Source organism: Micromys minutus (assembly GCF_963924665.1).
Source record: "Micromys minutus genome assembly, chromosome: 28".
Taxonomy (NCBI): domain Eukaryota; kingdom Metazoa; phylum Chordata; class Mammalia; order Rodentia; family Muridae; genus Micromys; species Micromys minutus.
The window spans coordinates 38,713,523-38,739,622 of record NC_137963.1 but is presented as its reverse complement, the minus strand read 5'-3'; the positions used below and the strand labels follow the sequence as shown (position 1 = coordinate 38,739,622).

Below are 26,100 nucleotides of genomic sequence, written 5' to 3'. Positions count from 1 at the left end.
AAAAGTAGGACAAAGTCCAAAAGTGATGTAAACGAACCCAATTCCTAGCATCTCTTCTCAAAGATCTGTGTTACTACATTCTTGCCAATTAGTGAGAACTGGCATGAAGCATGCTTGATTTGCATGTGCATTTCTCTAACTAGAGAATTCTGGGAGAGGTTACTAACCATTTAGACCTCCTTTTCCATAGCTCCCACTGTGTGCTCACGGCCCATCTTCCACTTTGTTAAAACCTCGTTTGCTGACTCGCGGCTCCGCCCTCCACCTCAAGGATTAAAGTCAAGACACTCTACTCAACTGATGTATGGACACCCTACATAACTGATGTATGGACATCCTACATAACTGATGTATGGACATCCTACATAACTGATGTATGGACATCCTACATAACTGATGTATGGACACCCTACATAACTGATGTATGGACACCCTACATAACTGATGTATGGACACCCTACATAACTGATGTATGGACACCCTACATAACTGATGTATGGACATCCTACATAACTGATGTATGGACATCCTACATAACTGATGTATGGACATCCTACATAACTGATGTATGGACATCCTACATAACTGATGTATGGACATCCTACATAACTGATGTATGGACATCCTACATAACTGATGTATGGACACCCTACATAACTGATGTATGGACACCCTACATAACTGATGTATGGACACCCTACATAACTGATGTATGGACACCCTACATAACTGATGTATGGACATCCTACATAACTGATGTATGGACACCCTACATAACTGATGTATGGACACCCTACATAACTGATGTATGGACATCCTACATAACTGATGTATGGACACCCTACATAACTGATGTATGGACACCCTACATAACTGATGTATGGACACCCTACATAACTGATGTGCCTTAATCCCGTCCCCAAAGCTGCATGGCGGGACCAGAGTACAGCCATGTCCTTATCCCCCTCCCCGCCACCATCACTATATGGCGGGACCAGAGTACAGCCATGTCCTTATCCCCCTCCCCGCCACCATCACTATATGGCGGGACCAGAGTACAGCCATATCCTTATCCCCCTCCCCGCCACCATCACTATATGGCGGGACCAGAGTACAGCCATGTCCTTATCCCCCTCCCCGCCACCATCACTATATGGCGGGACCAGAGTACAGTCATATCCTTATCCCCCCTCCCCGCCACCATCACTATTATTGTTACTATTAAAGTTTATGTGTGTCTAGTCGGAAACAAACATGCTCAGGGTGCACTCAGAAACCAAGAGGACAACTTGCAGGACTTGGTTTTTCTCCCTGCACCATCATGTGTCTTTACCTGCAGTCATTTAATTTTTATCTTAATGAAGTTTACTTTTCTTCAAGTGTGGCACTTCCTTATACACGTAGATTTAGAAATCTTTGCTGGGACTGGAGAAATGCTAGTTTAAAGTACTTGCTGCTCTAGAAGCAGACCCAGGTTCAGTTCCCAGCACCCGCCTGGTTGACAATCATCCGTAACTCCAGTTCTAGAAGCTCCTCCACTCTCTTCAGAGCTTGACAGGCACTCGGTATACACGTGCTGTACACACACAGGCAAAACCAGTCATACACAAAAATTAAAACTAAAACAAATATTTCCTACTTTATAAAAACCACCACTTCCACTAACAAGATTATCTTTCTAATCCATATCTAAACTCTAACTTGAACTTTTTGTTTCCAGTCTCTAGTTCAGGCCCTGAACTCAATGAAGCAGAAAATGATGACCTTGAACTGTTGGTACACAGCCTTCAGTTCCCGGGCAATGGAATTACAGGTGCACATCACATCTGGTCGAGTGCTGGAGGCCATACTTGTAGGCCAGGCAGCACTCTCCCACCTCAGGTGCGTCCCACCTCTGCTTGAGCGAACCTCTGTGGGCGAGAGAGGAGCTGAAACTCACTCACAGGGACACTGCAGCACTACTGCACCCAGACCAAGGCCTTCCTTCCTCTTCTCAGTTATTTTGGCAACTGACCAAGTAATTAAGTAGCATATGTCTGAGCAATGAAATTAAAAGGTTTAATTATATACACGTACCACTAGTTTTGCTTACTTTTTATGTGTTATTATTTAAAGAACGCCCTTCCTCCCGAAGGGAATAGAACTATTCATAAACTACCTAATTGTTTTACCATAATTTATGAAAGACTCTGTCGTATTCCAAATTCAACCATCACCATATATTAAATACAAAATATCCACAGATGCATCTTCTTATTTCTAAGATGTATAATCTGTTTCATTAGCCTAACGGACTATGGCATAGATGCCTTAATGGAGTCCTAAAACTGGGAAGTAAGACTTGAAATGCTACTTAGCTCAGTGGTTAGATGCTTGGCTTAGACAGACAGACAGACAGACACACACACACACACACACACACACACACACACACACACACACAAAGCCCTTGTTTTATTCAAGACTTGGTCATTCAATCCCCAGTCCCGGGGGGTGGAGGGGGGAGCAGCGGCTGAATTGCTATTTCTGCTTATGCTGTTTTTCCCTTCAGGATTATGCAATGGTGGCTAACTGAAGCATATGTTCCAACTACCTAGAAAGCCTATTAACCTATATGCTGGGTCCGATTCAGTAAGTCTACTGTACACTCTGGATAAAAAGGCAGCTGTGGGAGTTGACTCTTTCCTACACTATGTAGGTCCTGGGGACTGAACTCAGCAAAGACTTTTCCCTACTAATCCACCTCAGCCGCTCTGAAATGGCATTTTAAAATGGTGCTGCTGCTGCCAATAAAAACTGCTTATAGGGGGTAGAGAGATGGCTCGGTGGTCAAGACCTACTGCAGAGGACAGGTTTGACTGCAGTACCACATGGTGACTCCCATCTACCTAGCTCTAACTCCAGTTTCAGGATCTGCTCTCCACTGAGCACCTGCCGTGTGCACAGTGTACATACAGTGTGTACAGACACAGACAGAAACACATGAGGGCAGAACACCACAGACACACACAGAAACACATGAGGGCAGAACACCACAGACACACACAGAAACACATGAGGGCAGAACACCTCAGAAATGCTCAGAGAACCACTTGCTTGAGGCTTTACACGGAAAGCCAAGGTAGCAGGTAGTCCTTTAGGTCTGTGAGCTAAACTCCATGGACTGAATAAAGTTGCTACAGATATTAGGCGTTTGAGGATGAGAAAGGATAAAATGTTCCAAAAACAACTAGCAACAGCTTGCTTTCAATTATAGATTTAAAAAGTACATTGCCATAGAAATCAGGATCAACTTTCCAAATCTACTGTAAATTTATTTTGGACCACACTAGTCCTGCACAGGGTGTGAACTCTACACTAGTTCTTTGAGAACTGACACGTTTTACAAAGCTGGATCTTTCAAACCAAATGTTCATCTCTTACACGGGTTTTCTTAAATATTCCTCAACACTGTTTTATAATTTTCTTTATACAATTTTTTTGAAGTACTCTTCAAATAACACTGCCTCATTTAATGTTCCTTTATTTTCTATTCATTCATTCATTCGTTCGTTCGTTCATTCGTTCATTCATTCATTCATCCATCCATCCATCCATCCATCGGGACAAGGACTAACTGTAGCCTTAGAGAGCCTCAAACTCAAGAGATGTGCGCCATAGCACCTGGCTAAACCTCCATTCCAGTACTAAAAGGAATGGAGAACTTAAATAAGCCACACTTCAGGAATTAGAGAGAAACCTGCAACCACCACCACCACCAATGGAGCATAAGAACTCTCACTAACTTTACCGCATGTACTCCCGGGTCATTCTACTGTACCTGGTCATGGATGTCCACCATGACTGCATTCTGCTGGGGTGGATGAGCAGCTGGATGTAACAGACGGGGAGATACATTCGGAGGGTGGAAGGCTCGAGGCTCCTCTATTGCTTGCTGCTGTGCATAAGGGAGGTGGTGATAGTTTTCATCTTGACTAATAGAATTATGCCGAGACAGACGTTCCCTTCTTCCTCGCTGACGCCTAACAGGAGGACTGTAATAGGGTAAATGCCAAAGAGAAGGTCATTACTATGATGAACTAGTACGGTTCATCAGGATTCTTATTATCTATTACGTGTGCATGCAGACATGTGTACGGACACACATACATATGTACACACACACACTTCAGAGTTGTGTGAGAGGCCAGTTTTAACCTATATCATCCTTTTGATTATACATTTGTCTCCCGGGTTCTGAATGCACAACAGCTCAAACAATAGGAAGACTATATAAACAACCAGGTATTTAAGCTATAACTTTTATTTAAAAAAAAAAAAATCCTATTTCCACATACTAGTAGTCACAAATTACGCAAACATTTCCGTGTAGTTCCCTAATATCTATAATACTGGGCATTTAAAAAGCGTTAAGTGTCTAAAGAGAGTTTAACTCTGACAGATTTATTTTGGCTAATTTGGGATATCAATGGTTAAGATCATATCCAATCTTCTCAGAATGCTATAACAAAACATTATAACCTGGATGTCTTAAATAGGACCTTATTCTCTCCAAGTTCAAGGGTTACCAGTCTCTGGTCAAGGTATAAATGACCTAAGAGTTCTGCTGAGAGCTCTATTCCTGGCTTGCAGATACTCTGCCTTGTCATCATGTCTGTGTGACAGTGGACTCTCTGATGTCCCTACTTCTAGACAAGGGCCCATCCTTACACCCATCTTCAATGACAATCATAATGACAGCTTCACTACATGAGTTATTTATGTAGAGGTACAAAATCATTTAATCCATACATTTCCTAACTTATTTATCCCTCCGATTATTATTATTGTGAATATGGAATCAGGTACCTCAACTACACTGATATTCTTGGAATAAGAATTGATCTCTGACAACTAAAGGACAAGGAACAGAAGAAGAAATTAACTTATCTGAGAAGGAAAAGCAAGGTCCACAGTCCAGTGAAAAGAGGGACTTTATACCAGTTTTGTTAGAAAGACAGCTCTTAAAAGACGAGAGAACACTGGAAGGGCAGATGCAGGCCATCTCTAAGCTCTAATATGTTCTGACAGTTATAAGGTATAGAACACATTTCTCAATTACCAGGACTGTAAACTAGCCCATAAGAAGGGGTGTGTGTTGGGGGTACTGCACACGGAACTCTTATAAAAATTTTAAACGTGAATGTATTTTTTTCTTTATCTCAGCTAGCTTCCAAACGAGACAGAGACTGTAAAATTTATTTAATCACACTTTACAGCATAATACCTGAGCAGTCATTGATCTGTCCTAATCCTCTAGCCAATATGGCCACCTCCCAGCCAAAACCTTCAAGATACTTGCATTTTAATTCTGCTCCAGATACACTTTAATGGTGTCTCCCCAACCTTCTTGTGGTGAAACACCCTCCCCCACATCAGAAGTCCAGCTCTATTCTCTCCCCTGCTCAGACATTGGCTGATCAGCTCTTATTGACAAATCAGAAAATAAATGAAGAGCAGTGTTTACTCAACAGTGATCCAAGAGAGTCTTAAATAAGCATTACAATGCCATGTCCTTACTGCAACCAACTATGGGAGCAGAGAAACCAGCATTTGAGTAATGCAGAGATAATCTTTACACAGTGCACAGTAACATTATGCCCACACAGCATTTTATGGATACTAGGCAACTAATCTACCTTTAAGCCATATTCCAGCTTCATACTCCATCCTAAATCATAAGGCAGTTGAACATATATATATGTCTCTTAGGTCAATCACTTTAGTCTCTTTCAGTTTCTTCACTCATTAATGAGGAGCTTAATAAATTCTTTATATCTTAAGATAGAAACCTAAACCTCTTTTAATTTCTATGCATAAATATACATATGTGCAGATACTGACATATTTATGAAATATATACAAAAAATGCTTTCTGACACTAAAACTATCACAAACCCATCAGTGGAAGTAAAGTAAGAAGAGAAAACACTGATCAACTGACCTTCTTCTGCTGCGCGCAGGCGTGTTACACCGCTCCCCTGTGAAGTGGTGCTGATGTGACCGAACTGAAGGGGGCTGTCTATTTGCTGTCATCTCCCATGGCCGCATTGGTGGTGAGGGAGCTGGTGATGCTGATGTATAATCAAAGACCGAATGAGAGAGGCGCTGTCTCTTAGGACTTGGACTATCTTCACTCTGCCAGTGCAACAAAAGGGTTGACTGAATAAACCCGTGAGGACTTTACACTACTTCACATGCAATAAATGCAGTTGTCATAAAAAAACAAAGGATATGCATTGCACTAACAATACAAATGTAAATCCTAAATTAAGAAATATAGGGGCAGGGATAGAGAAAGGGAGACTGCACAGTAAATATACATGTAAAAATTGAACTGTTTGAAAAAAATACCACATTGGATAATAACATAAGAAACCTCATCTCCTAGAAATCCTAACCCCCCCCCCCACGCTCCAGAAATGCCACTGTGCTCTGAGCTATCAGTTCATCCTTCAGAGAGGGATGACAAGTTTCATTAGGGAGAGGCCCTTGCCCTTTCCCAAGTAGGCCCGCCCTCTAATGCTAACCACACACCTCTACTATTCATGTTGTTCGGGCAGTTATTTCTTCAGTGATGGTTACATGAATAAAATAAATTTTATATAAAGGAGAGCCAACTGGTTAAGATCAACAATTTTTAGAATGTTACAGCACTTTGGGAATAGCATCCAATGTTCAAAAGGTCATAGTATAAGCTTTGCAGCTATAAAATTTATACAGCATGTAACTGTTATTAACCCCAGGACTCCCCAATCAATTCAGTTTCCCAATTAAATCTCACCAAAAACTGCCAAAATTCCAGATTAGCTAGAATTCTGACAGGCTACACTTTGTTGGAAAGACAATTTCTATTTCTACACTACCTAGTCTATACCTCCAAGTTTTAAATATTAGTTATTAGAATACTTTTAATTGGTTTGCAAAATAAGTTTATACTTATGTGTGCGGGTGCTATGCCTGCGTGTGCACCACGTGCGTCCGATGCCTGTGAAGACTGGGAGGATCAAAGGTCCTCTGAAACTACAGTTACAATGCTATCAGTCATACCAGGGATGGAAACTGAACCCCAGTTCAATGCAAGACCAATAAGTGCTTTGATTAGGTAAGCCACTTTTCTAGCCCCAACAATGACCTATTTTTAAAGAGACAAGCAAAGAAAACAACTGATTTTTGGAACAAAGCAAACTGATAAATGGAGCTGGGCCTAGAGTGTAATTTCAGAATTTGTGAGATTAGTAATCTAAGGTCATCCTTGGTTTCACAGTTCAAGGCCAGCTTATGCTACATGAGACCCTGTCTCTTAACAAAAGAAAAGAAAAAGATAAATGGTTACATTTGATCTTTCAAAATTACTTAGCAAGTGTGTCACCAAAATATTACCTAACCTATATTCTCTTAATGGTATTATTTAAATATACTTCTATTTAATTCCTTTATTTTAATAAGAAACCCAGGTATATTATGAGAATCCCCAAACTTAAGAGCACTGTCACACATGTACTCATATGTCCACACGCCATGTACATACAGAAAGGCAAGATTATGGCCACATGGCCCAGACAGGCCTCCAACGTGTCTACAATTAAGATCGAACTTCTACATCCTCCTCCCTTGTTCTGAGTGCTGAGTGCTATGTCATACCCCATTTTATACTTTTTTGTTTTTGAAGACAGAGTTTAAGTAGCCCAGGCTGGCCTTAAACTCCGAGATCTACCCACTTCCACCTCCTAAATGCTGGAATTAAGGTGTGCCCCACCTACCCAGTAAGAATTGCTACTTCTGGTGTATAATTCCCAGTGACACTTGGTGCTGCTAGAACAAAGCTACAAAAAAAAAAAAAAAACAAAAAAAAACAAAAAAAAACACTAAACTATTAGGTGGGCCTGTCTTTTTGAAAAAGCAAAAAAAAAAAAAGAAAAAATGTCTTGAATAATGGTGGGCTAATTTTTCAAAATACCAAATGTTGACAGTTTAACTGTAAAGTGATGGTCACACTGTCACCATCTCTGTCAGAGAGCAGTGGTAGGAATGGGAGCCAAGGGAGGGAAGAAGGCAGGAGGTATCTATGAGGTCTCACAATAAAACAGAAGCCAAAGCAGGTTCCAGCTTCTATCTGATGACTAAAATGTGCCCGACTTTAGCAATCACTGTTCTTTCTGAAGATTTCATTCCCAAAGAAAGAAGGAATTGGCTTATGTTGAGAGAGGTGTAAAGGTTCACTTTACTAAGAGGATGGGATAGAGAATCAAGTCCATGAGCATGCCTGAGAAGTTTCTAGATAAGATTAACATCGGCAAGAAGATCGGTTCTAAATACAATGGCTGGGGTTCTGGACTGAAGAAAGGAAGGGAGCTGAGCGGGAGAAGCGGCACTGGAGACTCCACTGTCTCCCATCCCCACTGCCACATGAACCCAACTCACAATGTTCTTGGTAAGCCACTGTAATCCACTGTGTAGATCCCAGGCCAGTGAGACAAGGTACCAGAGGGCTGACCTCTGCACCAACACAGGAAGCAAGAACAAAGCACAGAGATGCTGACAAAGAGTGATGCAATTGGTCCCCAAAGGTCATAAGTGATGGACGCTTTCACCCTTTATTATCCAGGGCAGTAACTGAGGAGAGAAAAATCTCTGGCTCAACACTAGAGAGTACAGTGGAAAGCCTTGTTCTAAAGGTAAAGAAAAGACTAAATTAGCACTGTAAACAAAATTAAGATACTTCTGACTTTTCAATAAACTGCAGGGGTTAGAGCACACCTTGTGACTAGTCAGCGGGTGTAGCACAGAGCTAACATGGGCAATGGGGGGGGGGGGGGGGCGCAAAACAGGAAAAACACCAAACACAGCTCTTACTTTTTTTTTTTTAAGTATCTTAAGATATTAGCTATTCTTTTTAACAGCTCTTACTTTTAACATGAGTTTTAATCTATTGCATTGTAACTCCTAAGTTTAAAGTTAACATTCATTCCTGAAGCTTCAACAGCAATGGAGAACACGGAAAACAGGAAGTGTTTGTTAGTGTCTGTAGCTAAGTATATTGCTTAGCAATTTTCTAAAATTCCTATTTATTTTTTGGACACAGGATAGCACTGGCTGGCCTTAAACTCAATATATCTGCCTGTCTCTGCCTTCCAAACTGGTATTAAAGGTGCATGACATCATATCCACCCTTAAAGTTTCTTTCTTTCCTGTTCTTCCTTTCTTTCCTTCCAGGTTTTTTTTTTTTTTTTTTTTTTTTTTGAGATGTTATCTTTCTCTCCAATATATATGATAGATTATAGGATAGATAGATAGGTAGATAGATAGATAGATAGATAGATAGATGATAGATAGATAGACAGACAGACAGACAGACAGAGCTCCTTGGCAGTTCCAGAAGGATATGTAGACCAGGATGATCTTGAACTTGCAGAAATCTGCCTCCTTCAGCCTCAGGAGTGCTGGAATTAAAGGCACTTGCTACCAACTCTGGCTTTGAATTTCTTAAGCATCAGTCACCAAATTATGCCACACAATTCACAAACAACTATGCTTCCTAAAACAATTGTGTGCTAAATACTTCAAATATATTTACAGAAATGTGACTATCTAAAGGAAGTGTGGTAAACACAACACCGTAAAGTCAGATGAGGCCCTTGCTCTACAGTCAGATGGATATGTGATGCCTGGTTCATTCTAAGATTTAAAAACAGTGACACACAATACGCACATGACAGAGAATCTAGCACAAACTCTAAAAGGAATACCTGACTAAAGAGCCCTGGATTACCTACAGGTACCACAGTGTCCTAAGTATTTCTCTTTAACTAGTCAAAAGTTCATACAAAGCCACTGATTTGTATGAGCAAATCTGAGTGATCTTGTTAATGACCCAAAGGTGGTTTTATTATTATCTATACTCATTTTCATCTTATGTTAGATTTAAGTCAACTTTTTATGTATAGGTACCAGGAAGCACAGAAAGCAAACACCTTATGTTCTGAACACTAATAAGTAGTGTTAAAACAAACACTTTCAGTTTCCTGTCCTAACACCGTATGCATTCTAGTGTTTTCTATTTCCTACAAAAACTGAATGGTTAAAACAAATGATTAAGACAAAAAAGATTTTTAAAAAACAGAATATTAAGTGGTAAAATAATGAACAATAGCTCAAGAGAAGAGATTCTTCAGAAAAGCTCAGTTACCTTCAAGAGTCTCTGAGAAGAGTGCTTATTCCCACACACAAGACACTAAGAGCAACTCCCAAGCCTGCTTGAGCCTTCCTAGAAACAAGCTAGACCATCTGTGACTTTCAGCCCCATGTAGGGAAAGGGTAAACATAAGAACCTGGAAGAAAGCTTTGAAGTGAGCATCCTCTTGAATGGTAGTGTTCTGATCACTTGGGAGAAGAGGGAACACGCTCTGAAGTCTCACCCTTTCACAAATCACCTTGTTAGGATGGCCAGGTAGAGGTGCTGAATTGGCCCCGGGAGATATCTGGGAAAAAGAGGGAGAAGAAAAGGATAGTTCATGGCTAGCCATACCGATATGAAGAATCAAGCCCAGGAAGGGTCTGGGTTTTCAGGTGTTTGACAATTCTGTCAAGTCAAAACAGACAGGAGCGGAAACCACCTTTAGCAGTACAGCTTCTCACACAAAAAGGTTTGAAATAAAAAAAAAAAAAAAAAAAAACAAAAAACAAAAAACAAAAAAATAAACCCCACAGCTTGGGAATTTAAGTTCTTGTTCCCCAAATACCTAGTGATAATCTCTTTTGTTGGGGACCCCTAAAGGCCAGACTTCAGGTTAAGACCTGAGGCAAAAATCACGTAAGTATAGTAATGAATGTCTGCCTACTCTGTATTGTTCTCAATGGACTTTTAGAGATTCTAGTGACCATGGTGAAAAGACTTGACAGTATTTATGGTAAAAGTTCTATGCTATCAGCTGAAGGGCTGTACAACATATACAAATGGTATGTTTAACAGGGGACAGCCTCTCCACTCTAGTCAGTAAACCTCAGCTACATTAATTCAGTACTAGGGAGGCTAAAGCAAGAACATCCCAAGTTCTAAGCCAACCTGGGCTAGAAAATCATGATCCTTCCTAAGATTAAATTAAAAAATAAAAAAGCAAGTGAAAATCCTCAAACAGTAACAAAATGCCAAATAACAGTAACAACACAAAACTAGAGGCCCTGTTAAGGAAATGAAGACACTCATAAGCCTGAAAATAAACAAAGGTAGCTTAAAAATCTAGACTGGGTTAAAAGTTCTTAAATTTGTGTGAATCTGCAGCAATGTAAAACCATGAACACTCTTCAGTGTGTTTACTGGGGACTCCAAATGTAAAGACTTGCTTGTCATACATATGGAAACAATAAAGATAAAATAAAGCATGCTTATCACTGCACTTTTACAGCTTTGCCTCATTTCTTTCCTCAGTCTTACATTTAAGAGTCTCCCTAGTGACAGGCACTAAACCAGAAACAGGCATGGTTTCCCACCTTCAACAAGTATATGCTATCCAAGGAGAGAAAGGGGAGAAGGAAAGAAAAAAAAAGAACCAAGTAAATCATTGCTTAGCAAATTTTTTGATGAAGCTGACATTGAGTGCTATGCTCTGATAACTGGCAGAGAGCAGAATAGTAAGGAAACAGACAATTTTCAGTACGGCAGATAGTAAAGACCAAGCTCGAGAGGAAACTGAAGACATCGTAAATTGGATGCTGTAATACTGCCAAGCATTGATCATCCCTGGCCCATCTGTAACTTTGTCAGTGTGGTATAATCTCATAAACATGGTGAGAACAAAAATACTGCCAAAGACCTACTGCCACTTCCTCAGTTAATAAAGAGGAACACTTGTTAGTTTACTACACAATATATTTTAGATATAAACTATACTTTTTATCTCTGTATTGCAAAATTAAAGTGCTAATATCCTTTACGTTTATGAGTATGCACAGCTGAAGAAATACTGTTTTCCAAAAGCTAAGAGTTATATACATATATGTTAAAGAACTAAGCTACAAAGATTAAAAAATAGAAATCCCAATAAACGTATTTTAACTAAAAAGAAAGGGCCAACAAGATGGTTTAGTAGGTAAAAGGTCTTGCCACCAAGTCTGATGACCTGGATTAGATCCCTGGAACCCACACAGTGGATAGATAAAGAGAACTTACAAAAGTTTCTGACCTCCACTTATCAGAAATGTGTGCCACCCCATTAATTAACATGAAAGGGGCAGGACAAAACGGAGGCAAGTGTGACGTTTAAGGACTATAAAGCAGAAAAATACTGGAACATAATTGAATTAATAGAAACATAAAAGGTAGATCTGACTCCCAGAATAGCAAAAGAAAAAGTTCATTCAGCCTTGCAAGTAGCTTGCAGCTCTAATCACAGCATTCCAGAGGCTAAGATAGGACTTTAGCAAAATTCTAAGCAGCCTCACATAGGAGGTCCTTTCTGAAAACAATAAAGCAAAGCCAAAATAGATCAGAGGTATATTTGCCATTCTTCATCTTCATCCAGCAAGAAATGTCACAAACTCTCCCCTCAAAAGAGCTATTTCTTCTTCTAGTTAGTACTCTACCTGCAATTCTCTAGGGTTTTTTTTTTTTTTTTTTTTTTAATGTTCACAGTAAGTAAAATCTGTAGTGTTCACCTTTTTTAAAGTAAATGGGTGTTTGGCCTGTGCACCACGTGTGTGCTAAGTTCTCTTGTATACCCTGAGCTTGAATGTAGTTGGGAGTTGGGAGATACCTGTGGGTGCTGGGACTCAAACTCAAGTCCTCAGAAAGAGCAGCCAGTGTTTTAACTGCTGAGCGCTAGCGCGCTCTCTCTCTCTGTGTCTGTCTGTCTCTCTCTCTCTCTGTCTGTCTCTCTCTCTCTGTCTGTCTGTCTGTCTCTCTCTCTGTGTCTCTCTGTCTCTGTCTCTCTCTCTCTCTCTCTCTGTCTGTCTCTCTCTCTCTCTGTCTCTCTCTCTCTCTCTCTCCCTCCCCCCCACACTGGGTTTTAAGCAGGCCATTCACCATCAACAGCCACGGTCAGTTTTACAAATTCCAAGTACAAGTACCTGACTAGCAAAACAGAAATCAGTCACCTTTATTATTCACTCTTTGTTCCTTTGAAAAACTTAAGTAATCCATCATCTTAAGTAAAAACAATCAAAAACAAAACCCTGACACTCTTGGCTCCTGTCAGACTAAGAGCTTTCAAGTGTATCTTTTCTATACACAATAGTTTTTTCCTGTCAGAAACTCCCATTTATCTCTAAACACAAATAATATGGTAGAAGAAATTATATTCAAGTCCTACAGTATTTATAATAAATGCACTGATCCTCACAGTAAATGCATACTTTTCTCTGTGTGGAGTATAAGTATAAGCAGACTTCCTATAGAAGATGTCACCAGAAAGTCTCATCACTCCTGTATAAATAATCCTTCCTCATTAGACTTGGAGCAGATTTCATTGATTTGGGTGGGGGTGGGGCAAAGTAGGAATGAATCTCAGGGCCATCAAGACTCCTCCAACAGTTGATTTGAAGTTAATCGGGAGAGATACCATCCTAAGAGACCCTGACTTAATCAGAGGAAGTCCCTGAAAAACAGAACTGAGCCATTTTTAAGAAGCTCTTTTATCAGTCTTTCAAACTAAGCACAGCACTGTCAGATGACAGAAGGGAGCAGAGAGCAGGGACCTGGGGACAGCAGCCCTAGACACTGGGGCAGCTACCATCATCTACCAACCAATGGCTTCAAGAGAGAACAACCAAGGGAAGAGTTTGAGCTCCAACCAGGTAAGAAAGAGAAGGAACAGAAAACCTAACAGCTCATACCAGGACTTCTCATACAAGGCTCTGGTTGGTTGGTATTCTTGAAGAAGGGTCTCACTTTGTAACTCAGGCTGGCCTTGAACTCAGAGATCTGTTTGTCTCTGTCTCCCGAAAGCTGGGATTAAAGTCCCCTGTACCACAGTAAATTTTAACAACAGGTTTTTGTTACCTAAATTCCAGGTAATCAGATAAGTACAACAGAAAGCTAAGGTAACACACAACTAAAATGAAATGTTCAGACTTCTTTACAGAGAAGCATGGACTGGGACATTTTTATAGGACTAGGATAGTACTCAATGGAATGGTGGGGCACTTATCTAGCATGCACAAAACTTGATTTCTCAGAACCCCTCCCATGCCAATTTTGTTTGTTTTAATTGAAACAAAATCTCAAGCTGGTAATAGCTAACTTAGTGCCAGATGAACTGGGCCCTGTGTTGATTATAGTCTGTCAACCTGACACAAGCTAAAAGTCTCATCTAAAACAGAAGAAGAAAAAAAAGTACCCTCAAACTGGCTTATAGGCAGGGCATGGTGGCACACACCAGCAAGAAAATCTCCTGGTGTTCAAGACTAGCATGCTCTACGTAGTGAGTTCCAGGCTAGTCAGAACTACACAGTAAGATCCTATCTCAAATAAATAGAACATTTATCTTTAAAAGGCCTGTACAGCATTTTCTTGACTAATGACTGACATGGAAAGGCCAGGCCCATGATGAACAAGCACTACCTGCCTCCCCTGGGCAAGCAGTTCTGGACTGCATTAGAAAGCAGGTTGAGCAAGACAATATAAGCGGTATTTCCCATAGCCTCTACTGTTCCTGCCTCCAGGTTCCTGTCCTAACTTCCCTTCACGATGGATTATAAGCTATATAAGTGAAATAAACTCTTTTTCCCAAGGCTGCTGCTTTTGGTAATAGTGTTTATCACATCAACAGGAAGCAAACCAGGACAGGCTCTCTGATCTTTACATACTGTACAAGTTTAACTGAACTAAGTCATGTATCTCAAAAACAAACAAACAAAAATAAAGGACCTTAAATCTTAGAATCTACTAATTCACTAATCCATCTTGTAGTTTAAACAGCTTTAAAAGTAACAACTGTTCTTTACTATTTAGTTTGACCACCAGTAAATCAAAATTTAAGCTTACTTCCAGTTAATTAAAAATAAACTTGTTACCTTGTAAGAACTGCTAGGCATAATTTCACTGACTCTTCCTTGATTAGGGCTAAGGTTTTACTACATTCCTAAACTGACACAATTCTGTTAGTATCTAGCCTGAAAATGTTGAGCATTAGGGATATTTGGTCAGGATGCAGCTTCTAACTGACACAGAATCACACCAGAGAGGAGTAAATCTGTAACCTCAGAACTTGTATTTTAATGTTTGTTTACATGTAACTATGACAGACTCACCTAGTGTGGCTGGAAAGTTAAGACTAATGTTCACATATTCCTTTTAAACATCAGTGAATTAGCACATTATGACATTTTCTGTTTAATTTGGCCCCTCTCTGGGCAGCTAATAACATCAATAACAATTTAATCCTTGTCTTAGAGATTAGCACAGTTGCACTGTTGTGCTAATAGAATTTAACAGTTCCTTCTAAAATTGTTTCTAATGGTAGCTTTCTACTATCCAGTTAGGTTGTTTTGTTTTTTTCCTATAAAAATGAATGAAACAGAGATTTAAGAGTCTTCTGTGTCAGCTTTTTTGTCTGTTTTTAAGACAGAAAACAAACGAATGGCCTTAAACTCACGCATCCTGCCTCAGAATCCTAGGTATCAGGATTAAGGATGCGCACCACAACTTCCAGGATAGTACTAAATAACATACTTTTACAAATTATGTTGTTTGAAACCTGACTTGAATCCCTAATGTCCACACGTACACCCTGGTACAGGTGAGGCACACACATTACATGCAAGTTTTTAAATTTACAATTTTTATCAGCAATTTCTTTCCTTAATCACTTTTTATTTCTTGATAGATTTTTCTGAAATCCTTTCAACAAATTTCTTTATTATAACCTGTTGATGTAATTAAATTAACTTGTGACATTTCTATACATGTATAAGTTATGCCTATGGCTGACTTACCCAATGTCGGGGCAGAGGGGAAAAAAGCTCTATATTCTTAGTTTAGGATAGGGCCTGATAAAATGGTTCAGTAGGTGAAGGTACTGGAGGCAAGGCTGGAGATTTATCAACCTCCAGAACCCAAGGCAGAGGCACACAAACAGGGCAATTGTCCACACATATTAATTGTTTAAAAAAATTTTTTTAATCAAGATGGGCATCAACTTCAACAAGCATAGAAATACAAACAACCACCTTTAGGGATGATGTAAGACACCACTGGGGAAGAGTCGGAGTATTTAAATACGATTCTTCTATAACTCTCAGAGAACCTCTTGGGAGCAGAACCTAGCCCCGCCCTAAGTCCTGAGCTCTTGTAGAATAAGTAGTACTTACTCCTACAGAAAATTACAGAACTGACTTTAACGTAAACCCTTACTGAGCAAGCTTAGGATGAGCAAAAGTCACTATGCTGGTCTGTGTATAAACTGAAATCAATTCGGTAATATAATTTCCACTCAAAACTGTCATCTTACAGTGCTCCATATTTCCGCGCCAGATCCAACACGTTCGATCTTGTGTCATTTTTCTCCTAAGTTGGATTTCTACACTTAGACCAAGTATTCTCTAAAATGAATAAAAGTTTACTTTTTCGACTATGATTCAAGTGTGACTGGAATTCTTTAAACTCTGGTTATGAAGCTATCCTGTACGCTATTCAAAAAAACTTCGTTAAGTAAATGTTACTACAATAGTATCTGCAATACGGGCAGTATTCAGCAGATTTAAGAATTCTGAGTATTATATAGGAGCGCTGAATACATTTCAATGTCCACCTCGTATAAAGAAAGAAATCAACTCATACGATGCTAGCAACAACCATACTTAAGTATTCTCTAAGGATCATTAGCACGTTCAACTTTTACTGAATAGCCTTCATCTCAAAAGCGTTGGTTGATACAAAGGGAAAAAAACTTAGTTCTCTCTGGCTTTTGGTAACCCGAAAAAAAAACTCCTGTTTCAAAAACCAACCTCTCTCATTCTTCAGCCCTGAAAGGAAGAACTTCCATCCACTGAGAACAAAACGGAGCCCGTCCAGAAACCCGCGGAGGAAGAAGGCCGCGAGAGAGGACCCCTCCAACCGGGTTCTGAGTTCTCCCAAGTGACATCATCACTTCACCTGCGTCTCGGCCAGGCAGGGGCGGGCCGGCTCCCCGCCGCCGCGGGAACAAAGAGCGCCAGGCTGCCGGGAAGCGTCCGCCGAGCGCGGCTCGCCGGCTCCCAACCTCCCGCGGCCAGTACCGCCCTCGCGCCGGAGCCAACGGCCGTCGCCGCTAGTACCTGCGCGGGGAGGCTCCGCCCTGCGGGGCTGCTCCCACCGCTCCGGGCCGGGCCGCCGCCTCCTATTGTGACTGCTCGCCCCGCCGGCGGCCAGCTCGCCAGGGCCGCCGTCCCCGGTCGTCCTTGCCCTCGGAACTCGGGTTCCGACTGAGGCGCTGTCAAGGCGCTTCCTTCCTCTTGGCACCATCACACGGGCCTCTCCAGAAAACCACAGCTCCACGCCCTGCGCTAAAAAAGCCGGCTAGCGCCTCAGAGGCCCCATGTTTTTCCGCCCGCCATCCCAACCGCCCCGGCCTCCGGAGGCCCGCCCGCCAGCCGCACGAGGGGCCCCGCCCCAAGCCAATCCACTGCAGCCCTTCTCTGCGCTCGCACACCCGCGCGGGACGCGCCGGCGCGGCAGATTGCGCTGCGCGCGCAGGCGACACCCTGAGCGACTCCAGAGCCGCCCACCTCTGCGCGCCGGACGCCCGCCCCGCCCCTCTCCTCGCCGGCACAAACCTAGCCAGTCAGCGCAGGACCGCCGGAGAGCTCCGCCTCCTCCCGCGCCTCGCCCCCTTTGTTCCCGCCCGCGGGGGCGGGGCCGCGCACGTCCAGGCCGCTCGGGCCAGTTCCGGCAACAGAGCCGGCGCGCAGCACCCCTGCGCAGCCCCGCCCCCGCCCACTCGCTGGGCTAGCGCTGGCAGCAAAGGTGGTGGGGTGGAGCAGCGTCTTCCAAAGCAGGAGTGACTAACGCTGTGGCAGCTTCATCTCCCACCAGCATCGCTAAAACTCAGCATAGAACAGTAAAACCTCACAATATAGTAGGCATTTACTGATGTAGACACGTGGTCTCAAAACAAAGCAAGCAGGCTTGTATCTAACTTGTCCAACCCTCCGGACGATTGTGACAGATTCTCTGACTTTGCTGAGACAGGAAGTTAAGTTCAAATACTAAATGAAGCCTCGGCTCACTACAGCGTTTAAGATCCAATAAAGAATACAAACCCTATATTGGCTCAATAAATACCAGAAAAAGAATTGTTCAATACCATTGGAAATTATAGAAGGGTAAACTTTTTAAGTAGACAGAAATTAGAAGTTTCTTTTAAAGTTTACTAAAAGTTAAAGGACCAATGAGCAGAAAACCCAGACTGAGCTGAGCATGACAGGCTCGAACCCTGGGAAGGCTGAGAAAGGACTTCTGGGAGCTTGGGGTCCGCCTGGTCTACTGTATTAAAATCTGGTCTAAAAACAGAGTCAAGAAAGAAGGTGGGGTGGGAGGAGACAGAACAAACGGGAAGAGAAAGCAATGGAGCCCAGACCACATGAGAGGCTTCTTCTCTGAGTCTCAGTGGCCTCAGGTAGGAAAGGCAACACTAAAATGTTTCAGGATCTTTTTGGATCATATACGTTCTGCTTATAAATAACACCATATAGTAATTATGTACATTTGTCAACCAGTATCAGACTGAGCACCACTGCTGTATTCTGACTAATTCCAAGGCTCACTATTTCAGGTGCTTAGCAACTGCTGAAGCAAAGTTCTAGCAATTCTTGTATAATTCTAATACAAAGGGAAGCTGAAAGAGGTAGTGAGTGGGCCCTCTGAAGTGTCCCCTCACCCCAGTTCTACACGCTCACTGTGCACCTTTCTCTTTTCTTTGCTCCACCCCAGCCTGAACTCACTCTTGGACTCAGCCGGCCTTGAACTCACAGAGATTCATTTGCCTCTGCCTCTAGACTGCTGGGATTAAAGGCATGCACCACTACACCCAGCTTCTAAATGCTTTCTTAACCCCCAAGTCTGATACAGAAAACACTCTCTCCCTCTCCCTCTCCCTCTCCCTCTCCCCCTCCCTCTCCTCCCTCCCTTTCTCTCTCTCTCTCCCCCTCTGAGGGCATGCTTTTCAATAGACAACTGACAATCTAATGTGGTAGGGCTGAAATTATATCTGAGTAGTTGTTAAACATTAGTTCAGCCAAAGCTTTGCTTGCTTTTCTCCCCAATGGCAGCCCTGTTAGAGAGCTTAAAACAAACAAACAAACAAAACAAACAAAAAAAACAACAACAACAAACCCCTTTCTGTAATGGGAATTTTCTACATCTGTACTGCCCAGAAGGTACCAGCTATACCATGGATATCCATGTGGTACAGCACTTGAAATGTAATTAGTACATACTAATGAACTAACATTTTAAAACTACATATCCAACATCTGAAGGAAAAGTCTCCGTGGCAAGAGCTTTTTGAGAATGTCAAGGCTGCCTTTTTAAAGTGTTTTTGTCAGGCGAAAATTGTGAAGGTCTTCTTAGCATCCATAGACATTTAAGTTCCTTTATCAGATCACTGCCTATGAAACCAAATGCATCGTGGTTATTACTGAGCTCAGCCCAGGGGCCCACCCTTCTAACAGGAAGGAATAAGAGCAGTCATCCAAAACCGCCTCTAGGTAGGCACCCAACATCAAACAGGAACCAGAAAGGATTCCAGATCTGATCACAAGATCACCCATACCACTCCAGTTCTGTATCCGGTTTCCTCTTCTCACGGATTGGACGCTCCCCACGCTCCTTGTGCTTTCCTATCTTTATTGGGACATTACTAACACACAATGTTCTGCACCTTTAAGCTTTTAACTATAGCTAATGGTTTGGTGTTCATCTGTTGTGTTATTTAAGAACTTGTCCTGGCTATAGGTACAACAAACTCCGTGATGGGACATATGTGTAACATGTTCAAGGCCCTGAGTTGGACTCCGACCATGTACACACACCTGCCTATCTGCATTGTGCTTCATAGAGATTATGGGACTTTTCTAAGAGATGTGTATTTTCCTTTTCACAGTTAGATAAGCACTGGTGCTGGCATATGATGGTGAGGTAGCATCAGTTGGCTTTCCCTGGCCAGGCATGGTAAGCACATGCCTGAGCCCAGCGTCTGAGAGGCTAAGGTCCAGCCTGAGTTGTGGACAAGCCTGTCTCTACCGCCCTCGCAGACTGTATTTAATTTGAGTTTCAATTTAAAAAATGCAATAATTCTAAAGAAGAAGAGCAAATGGGATTTTAATTAGGGCTTCACTGAGTGTGGAGATGAGGAGGCACTGGAGTTTGATGATGCCAAGCCTTCCATTTGCTCGCAAGTTCTTTCAATCATGCTTCACGATGTTCGTAATTTTCTTACATTTCAGCTCTTAGGTCTACTCCAATTGGTTTTTCTAATTCAGTTATTAATTATAATAATAGCAACCTTGAGGCTTTTTAAAATAAACAATCCTGTTTAAATTCTGCATATTCGGCTGAGAATAATAAATTTTTTTCCTTGCCAACATATTATTGTCTTTGTGCACCAGCTGGTAAGCCCAGTCCAGTCAGCGGGAAACAGCCATGGGACAGCCTTGTTTTTCTTATCAAGTCTCTACCACACGACTGTGGCCATTGAGTGTGAAGTTTTCAGGGTATTCAGGGAAATGAGAAGTATCTTCTATTCCTAACTTGCTAACAGTACATTAAATGGTGGTCTAATTGTGCCAAATTTTTCTTTGCCTATATTTTTTGGTTAATATATACAAACTGTCTTAGTTGAATTTTGGCTGTTAAACCAACTTTATATTACTATTAAATCCATTTGGTCTTATTATTCTTTTAAAAATACTGATGGGTTTGGTCTGCTTATGTTCTTTAGCACATTTAATTTTTGTCCTTGTCCACAGGTATAATTTTTCATTTTTAATGCCTACATCAGGTTTTATTACAAATAATTTTGTTACCCTTAGAAAATATCAGAGTCAGTCTCTCCCCCACCTTTCTGTGCTCTAGAAATGAAGGACTGCAGGACAGCTGTTGTATGTCTCTAAACAATTGGAAAAACTCATTGACTATCTAAGCTATACATGGAATTAAAATTGTTTAGATTCTTACCTTTTCTTGCTTTTTCTTTTTAGTATTGAATAGAGTTTACGTGGGGCATGAGGGAGGGAGTTGAGGAGTAGTACAGACAGACAGAGGAGCAGAGGCCGGCCATGAGCACGTGGAGAGAGAGAGTGGAAAGGGGGATAGGGAAGGAAGGGACAGAAAAAAAGAGGAAGAGGATAGTCTTTATTTCTAGTTAAGAAAACAACTGTAATACTAGGATAGATGGACATACAGACACAAAGACATGAAGCTCTCACAATCTACTTTTAGGAAACTACACTCCAATCGTTCATTTCCAAGCATGGTACAGAAACAATAATCACAAGCTCGGAGGAGTGCTGCTTCGTGCCAACAAACGGTAAGGGAAAATGTTTTTCACATCAATTTGTTTTACTTATGCTAATGGTTATCACAGTAAGGGTTATCTGAAGAACTGTTCTATAAAAAAGACGGTGGCTACAGTTGTCCTTGTTCGTTTAAATACTTCTATAATAAAATAATGCAGTTGTATTAAATGTCTTATTTCCTTCACTGAACTGTAAGCTCCTTGGGGCAGTTCTTGTTTCTAATGTCAGAGGTGCCTGTGTTAGAGGTACACTGAATGGGGAAAATCAAAGATGAAAAGGGTCATTTCCTATTTTAAGACATTAAAACATAATTTTTAAATGCCCTTGAAGAACCACTTGTCTAACCAGGCATAATGCCACACAGCTTTAACAGCAGCACTTAGGAAGCAAAGATAAGTGGATAAATCAAGGTGAGTCTAGTCTACACAGTTCCAGGCCAGCCAGGGTTGCATAATTTAAAAAATTAAAACATTTTTTTAAAAGTCCTAATACTGAAGAAGCATTCGTGTGGAGAAAGCTTCTGATGGTTAACGCTGTCAGGAATTAAGCTGTGGTCTTCGCATCCACGGCAGAAATCCTGATGGTAAGCCCCGTCCAACCAGCCCAGCCTCTGTCCCTGAGCTCGTGGCCTTTGCACTGTGTTCTCATGTCTTAACCACTCTACCTTGCAGTGAAGTGTCTGCCCACAAAGTAAACTTCCTAAAGCCACTTCTGAGGCTTAATGGAATCTGCATGCCACATGTAGTCAATATTCTAATTGATAAGTAAATATCTCACTGAAGTGGCAATTCCATTTTCTCAACAAACAAGCTCCTAAAGAGAAATAGGGCATAAAAACTAAGAAAAGGGTAAAAGGAGACAGAAAAAACTAAAAAACTTCAAAACTATAAAGATTTTTGTGCTCACTCCTGCCTAAGGGTATTTTTCCACTAAAATCAAGTGGAAGAAATTGGTAAGATAAAAGCTTGTGGTGGCTGAACAGAACAGCCTAGAGCATCAACAAGCAGGCCAAGACTGGATCCACTGCAGAACAATTAATCCACAGACGTTTCACCCAGAAATGTTAAAACCAGTCCACAGGAAAGCCTAGTTAGCATCAACTTTCAATTAGAGCTTATAAAAACCAGAAGGGGGCAGCAAAGGCCCATCCAAACCCAAGCCCTCCAAAGTCTTAGCAGCCAGTGACCTACAAGTGAGAGACTACAGAGGTAGGACCTCTGAGAGTGGGGTAATGAAGTGGCAGTGAAGCTGAGAAGGGGGTGAAAGAAAACCCAGGCTGAGAAGCCATTAGCCAATGGGGAAATGACTAAATCTGCGCCCAGGACCAACAGGACAGAAAAATGGAGACTGACAGCATATGGGATGTAAAGAGCCAAGAACGTGCATGCGCACGGTGCAGCAGAATCCTTTCAAGGACGGTGTGCAAGCAGAGACTGACCCTGAAACGGACCCTGCATGAGCTGCCTGTATATCTTTTTGTGTATATCTGTGTGAATTCAACTGTATGTGAGAACACAGCACACGTGTTGTTGGGTAATGGAGTCTCCTGCTTGCTGCCTATGGCAGAAGGATTGGTCCAAAAACTTCTAGGGGATCTCCTGTCTCCATTCCCCATAGAAGCACAGAGGTTACAGATATACAAATGTACCCACAGGAAGAAATTAATGACAGATATGTTATTGTTTAACTTAAATTTTCATTTTAGTGTTCCGCTAGCATAAACATGTAATGTAGTGAGAAGTTTGATTTCTTTAATAACTATGTTTTGGTTCTAATCCGGTGTCTATGATTTGTCTCATGCACCAGGTCGGGTGTGCTTTTTGCCCAGCTGCAGACAGTTTACGTTTGGAATTCTGGGAATTTCTCAGAGGGCATAAATGCCAAAGCCCCAAGAGGGACCTGAGTGTACTCTGAGGAGGCTGCTGCAGTTATCAAGTGGTTGTGAGCAAAGAGTCTGACTTGGAGAAACTTTCTCCAAGAAACTTGGAACCCCTAATCAGCAGTAAGTAGTCTAAAGAGGTCTACGCCTCCAACCCCGCTAACACACACACACACACACACACACACACACACACACACACACGAACCCAAAAAAGTACATCAACATAAAGACAGCATGAAAAGTCTTGTAAACTGCGTAGTTTTGGCATACATTTGAAAACATATCTATAAAAGCAAATTTGTAGCAGGGGAGTTGCTTGTTCAAAGAATTTGCGCTTCACGTATTTTTTCTAGATATAATCTGTATTGACTCCTAAAAGACTGACATTTTTTTTCTGAGAGTAAGTGTGCAGCATTTAGCATGTATTCTGTAGTAGCGAGTGGCAGTGTTCATTTAAGGGCACTCTCGTGGACAGAAAGGGTAACTCTAGAGACCGCAGCAAGAGAAGTCTGAGATCAAGGAGAGGAAAGCCCTGAAGCTAAACTCAGCCCAGTTTACTTTTCGAACTGCCACATTTCATGCCCAAATTATAAGTTCTCTTTGCCATAATGCCATCTGTTAAATCCCGGTGGCTTTGCTATGGATTTACATGAACTGCAGCAACCTAGGAACTAGGTCCATGCTTAAGCCAGAAGGACCCAGGGAACCAATGTGAACAGCAACTTGCTGTAAAAGCTAGTGAGCAAAAGACCCCAGGTTGCAGGACCTGCTAGAAAGACAATCCTCAGGACAGAGCTCCACAAATACCTGAGGAGAGACAGATCAAAGTCAGGAAAATGGGGAGTGAAATGAATTTACTACAAACATGCTTCAAAAAACCCCAAGAAGCATGTCTAAGGACAATGAAGGAGCAGAACAGCACGGGCCACGGAAAGGTCACCACTGAACCGAAACACATGGAAACGAGATCCTTGAAAGGCTCTGCATGCAAGACATACGTGTTCCTGGCCGAGCGGCCCACGAACACCCTGTTACTGCACTGTAAGAAGGAACAAGCTCTCCCTAGGGAGTCCTAGTGACCACAACGTAGTCCAGCTGACACACATGGCAAATGGAACTTGCTCAGTGAACTGACAGTAGCTCCTGCTACTGATACATGTTCATACGCAGCCAACCCTGAGTGACTGTATGGACAGCTGTGACATCCGGTAGTACAGTCACAAAGCTGCTGCTTCCCGTCTATGCCACACTCTACAGAGCTCTCCAGGCTTCGTGTCAAGCAGAATTCTAGTTACCACAAACCAAAACCTTAAATAAAAATGCTTAAAATAGTACAAATTTTTAATGGGGTGAATAAAAATATTTTTAAAATCTGTTCTCTGTTCTGGCTGGTGTTTCTGTTTTTCCTAACAATTGAGTTTTATTTTGATGAAAAAACTCATGTGTTCTAGCTAGTTTTATGAAACAAGCCAGAATCATTTTGGAAGAATGCACCACCAGACTGACCTCTAGGTAAGCCGTTTATACATTCTCCTTGCTTTTTGAATGATGTGAGGAGAGCCTAGCTCCTTGTGGACTGTACCATCCCTGGGCTGGTCACAGTGACAGAAAAAGCAATACAATAAAACTAATGATGTTACTTCTCAATCACTAGATGACTTAAAACACAATTTAAGTCGGGCAGTGGTAGCGTGTACCTTTAATGCCAGACTTGGGAGGCAGTGGCAGACAATCTTAGTTCAGGGAAGCCTGGTCTTACTAGTGAATTTTAGGCCAGCCAAGGCTACAAAGAAAAACCCCATCTCAAAAAACAAAAACAAAACCGAAATCTAAACATGTGCCATGGAAGTAGGAAAACAAATCCTCACACACTTGTTGATGGGAATATAAAGAATATAGATAGCCCTTTGGAAAAATGTTAGTTCCTGATGCTGCCATGCTTGATGATAATGGACTGAGCCTCTGAACCTGTAAGTCAGTTCAAATTAAATTTTGTCCTTTATAAGAGTTGCCTTGGTCATGGGGTCTGTTCACAGCAGTCAAACCCTAATTAAGTTGTTTGTTTATGGATGGGGTAGGGGAATAAGGTAGTTTGAGGATGTTCTAAAATTAGATGGTAAAGATTTATTTGTACTCTTTTTTCAAAGTCCTAAAAAGCAGGCCAGCTGGATGACTATGTGGGTAAAGGACTTACCACCAAGTCTGACAACCTTAGTTTGATGTTGGGCCCACATGGTCAAAGGAGATAACACACACCTGAAAGTTGTCGTTTGACCATCATAGTATGTACACACACACACACATTCACACACTCACTTTAAAGCATTGTTTTATGTCATATGAATTACCTCAATAAAGCTGTTGCTAAAATTTTAAAGCATATTAAACATCATAATACTAATATATCAGTTTGCTAATGTATTGTTCAAGTTCTCCATCCCAATGTTCCCCCTTCAACTACGAGCACACCCTGAGGTGATCACTAATGAGTCACTGCTCTTGTGGAATCCCCTCCTTCCGGAGTACACGGAAAACCTGTGGTGAACATGGCAAAAATAGGGTGATGTCATTCCTGTAATTATGTTAAATTACGCAATACTCCATCTGAGCTGTCTAGAGAGGGTCTTCAAGTCTTGTTAGCAGAGTCATGTGATCGCATGACAGCATGTGGGCAGCCCCTAGAACCTATT

The 26,100-nt window shown here is 41.6% G+C and overlaps 1 protein-coding gene across 5 annotated transcripts in view; it reads right to left on the bottom strand.

Annotated features, from left to right (window-relative positions):
- Positions 1-26,100, bottom strand: part of RNF38 (ring finger protein 38) — an 86,297-nt gene that overhangs the window by 17,032 nt on the left and 43,165 nt on the right. Inside the window, exons 1-4 of one of the 5 annotated variants that reach the window (XM_080939961.1) lie at positions 17,290-17,465; positions 10,371-10,520; positions 5,984-6,177; positions 3,821-4,034 (exon numbers count right to left, since the gene is read on the bottom strand). In XM_080939961.1, coding sequence (XP_080796087.1) covers positions 3,821-4,034; positions 5,984-6,090 — 321 coding nt within the window. In that variant the 5' untranslated portion in view covers positions 6,091-6,177; positions 10,371-10,520; positions 17,290-17,465. Of the gene's footprint in view, positions 1-3,820; positions 4,035-5,983; positions 6,178-10,370; positions 10,521-16,980; positions 17,100-17,128; positions 17,491-26,100 lie in introns of those variants that run through there. The other 4 variants (XM_080939960.1, XM_080939962.1, XM_080939963.1 and 1 more) reach the window with 4 other exon arrangements.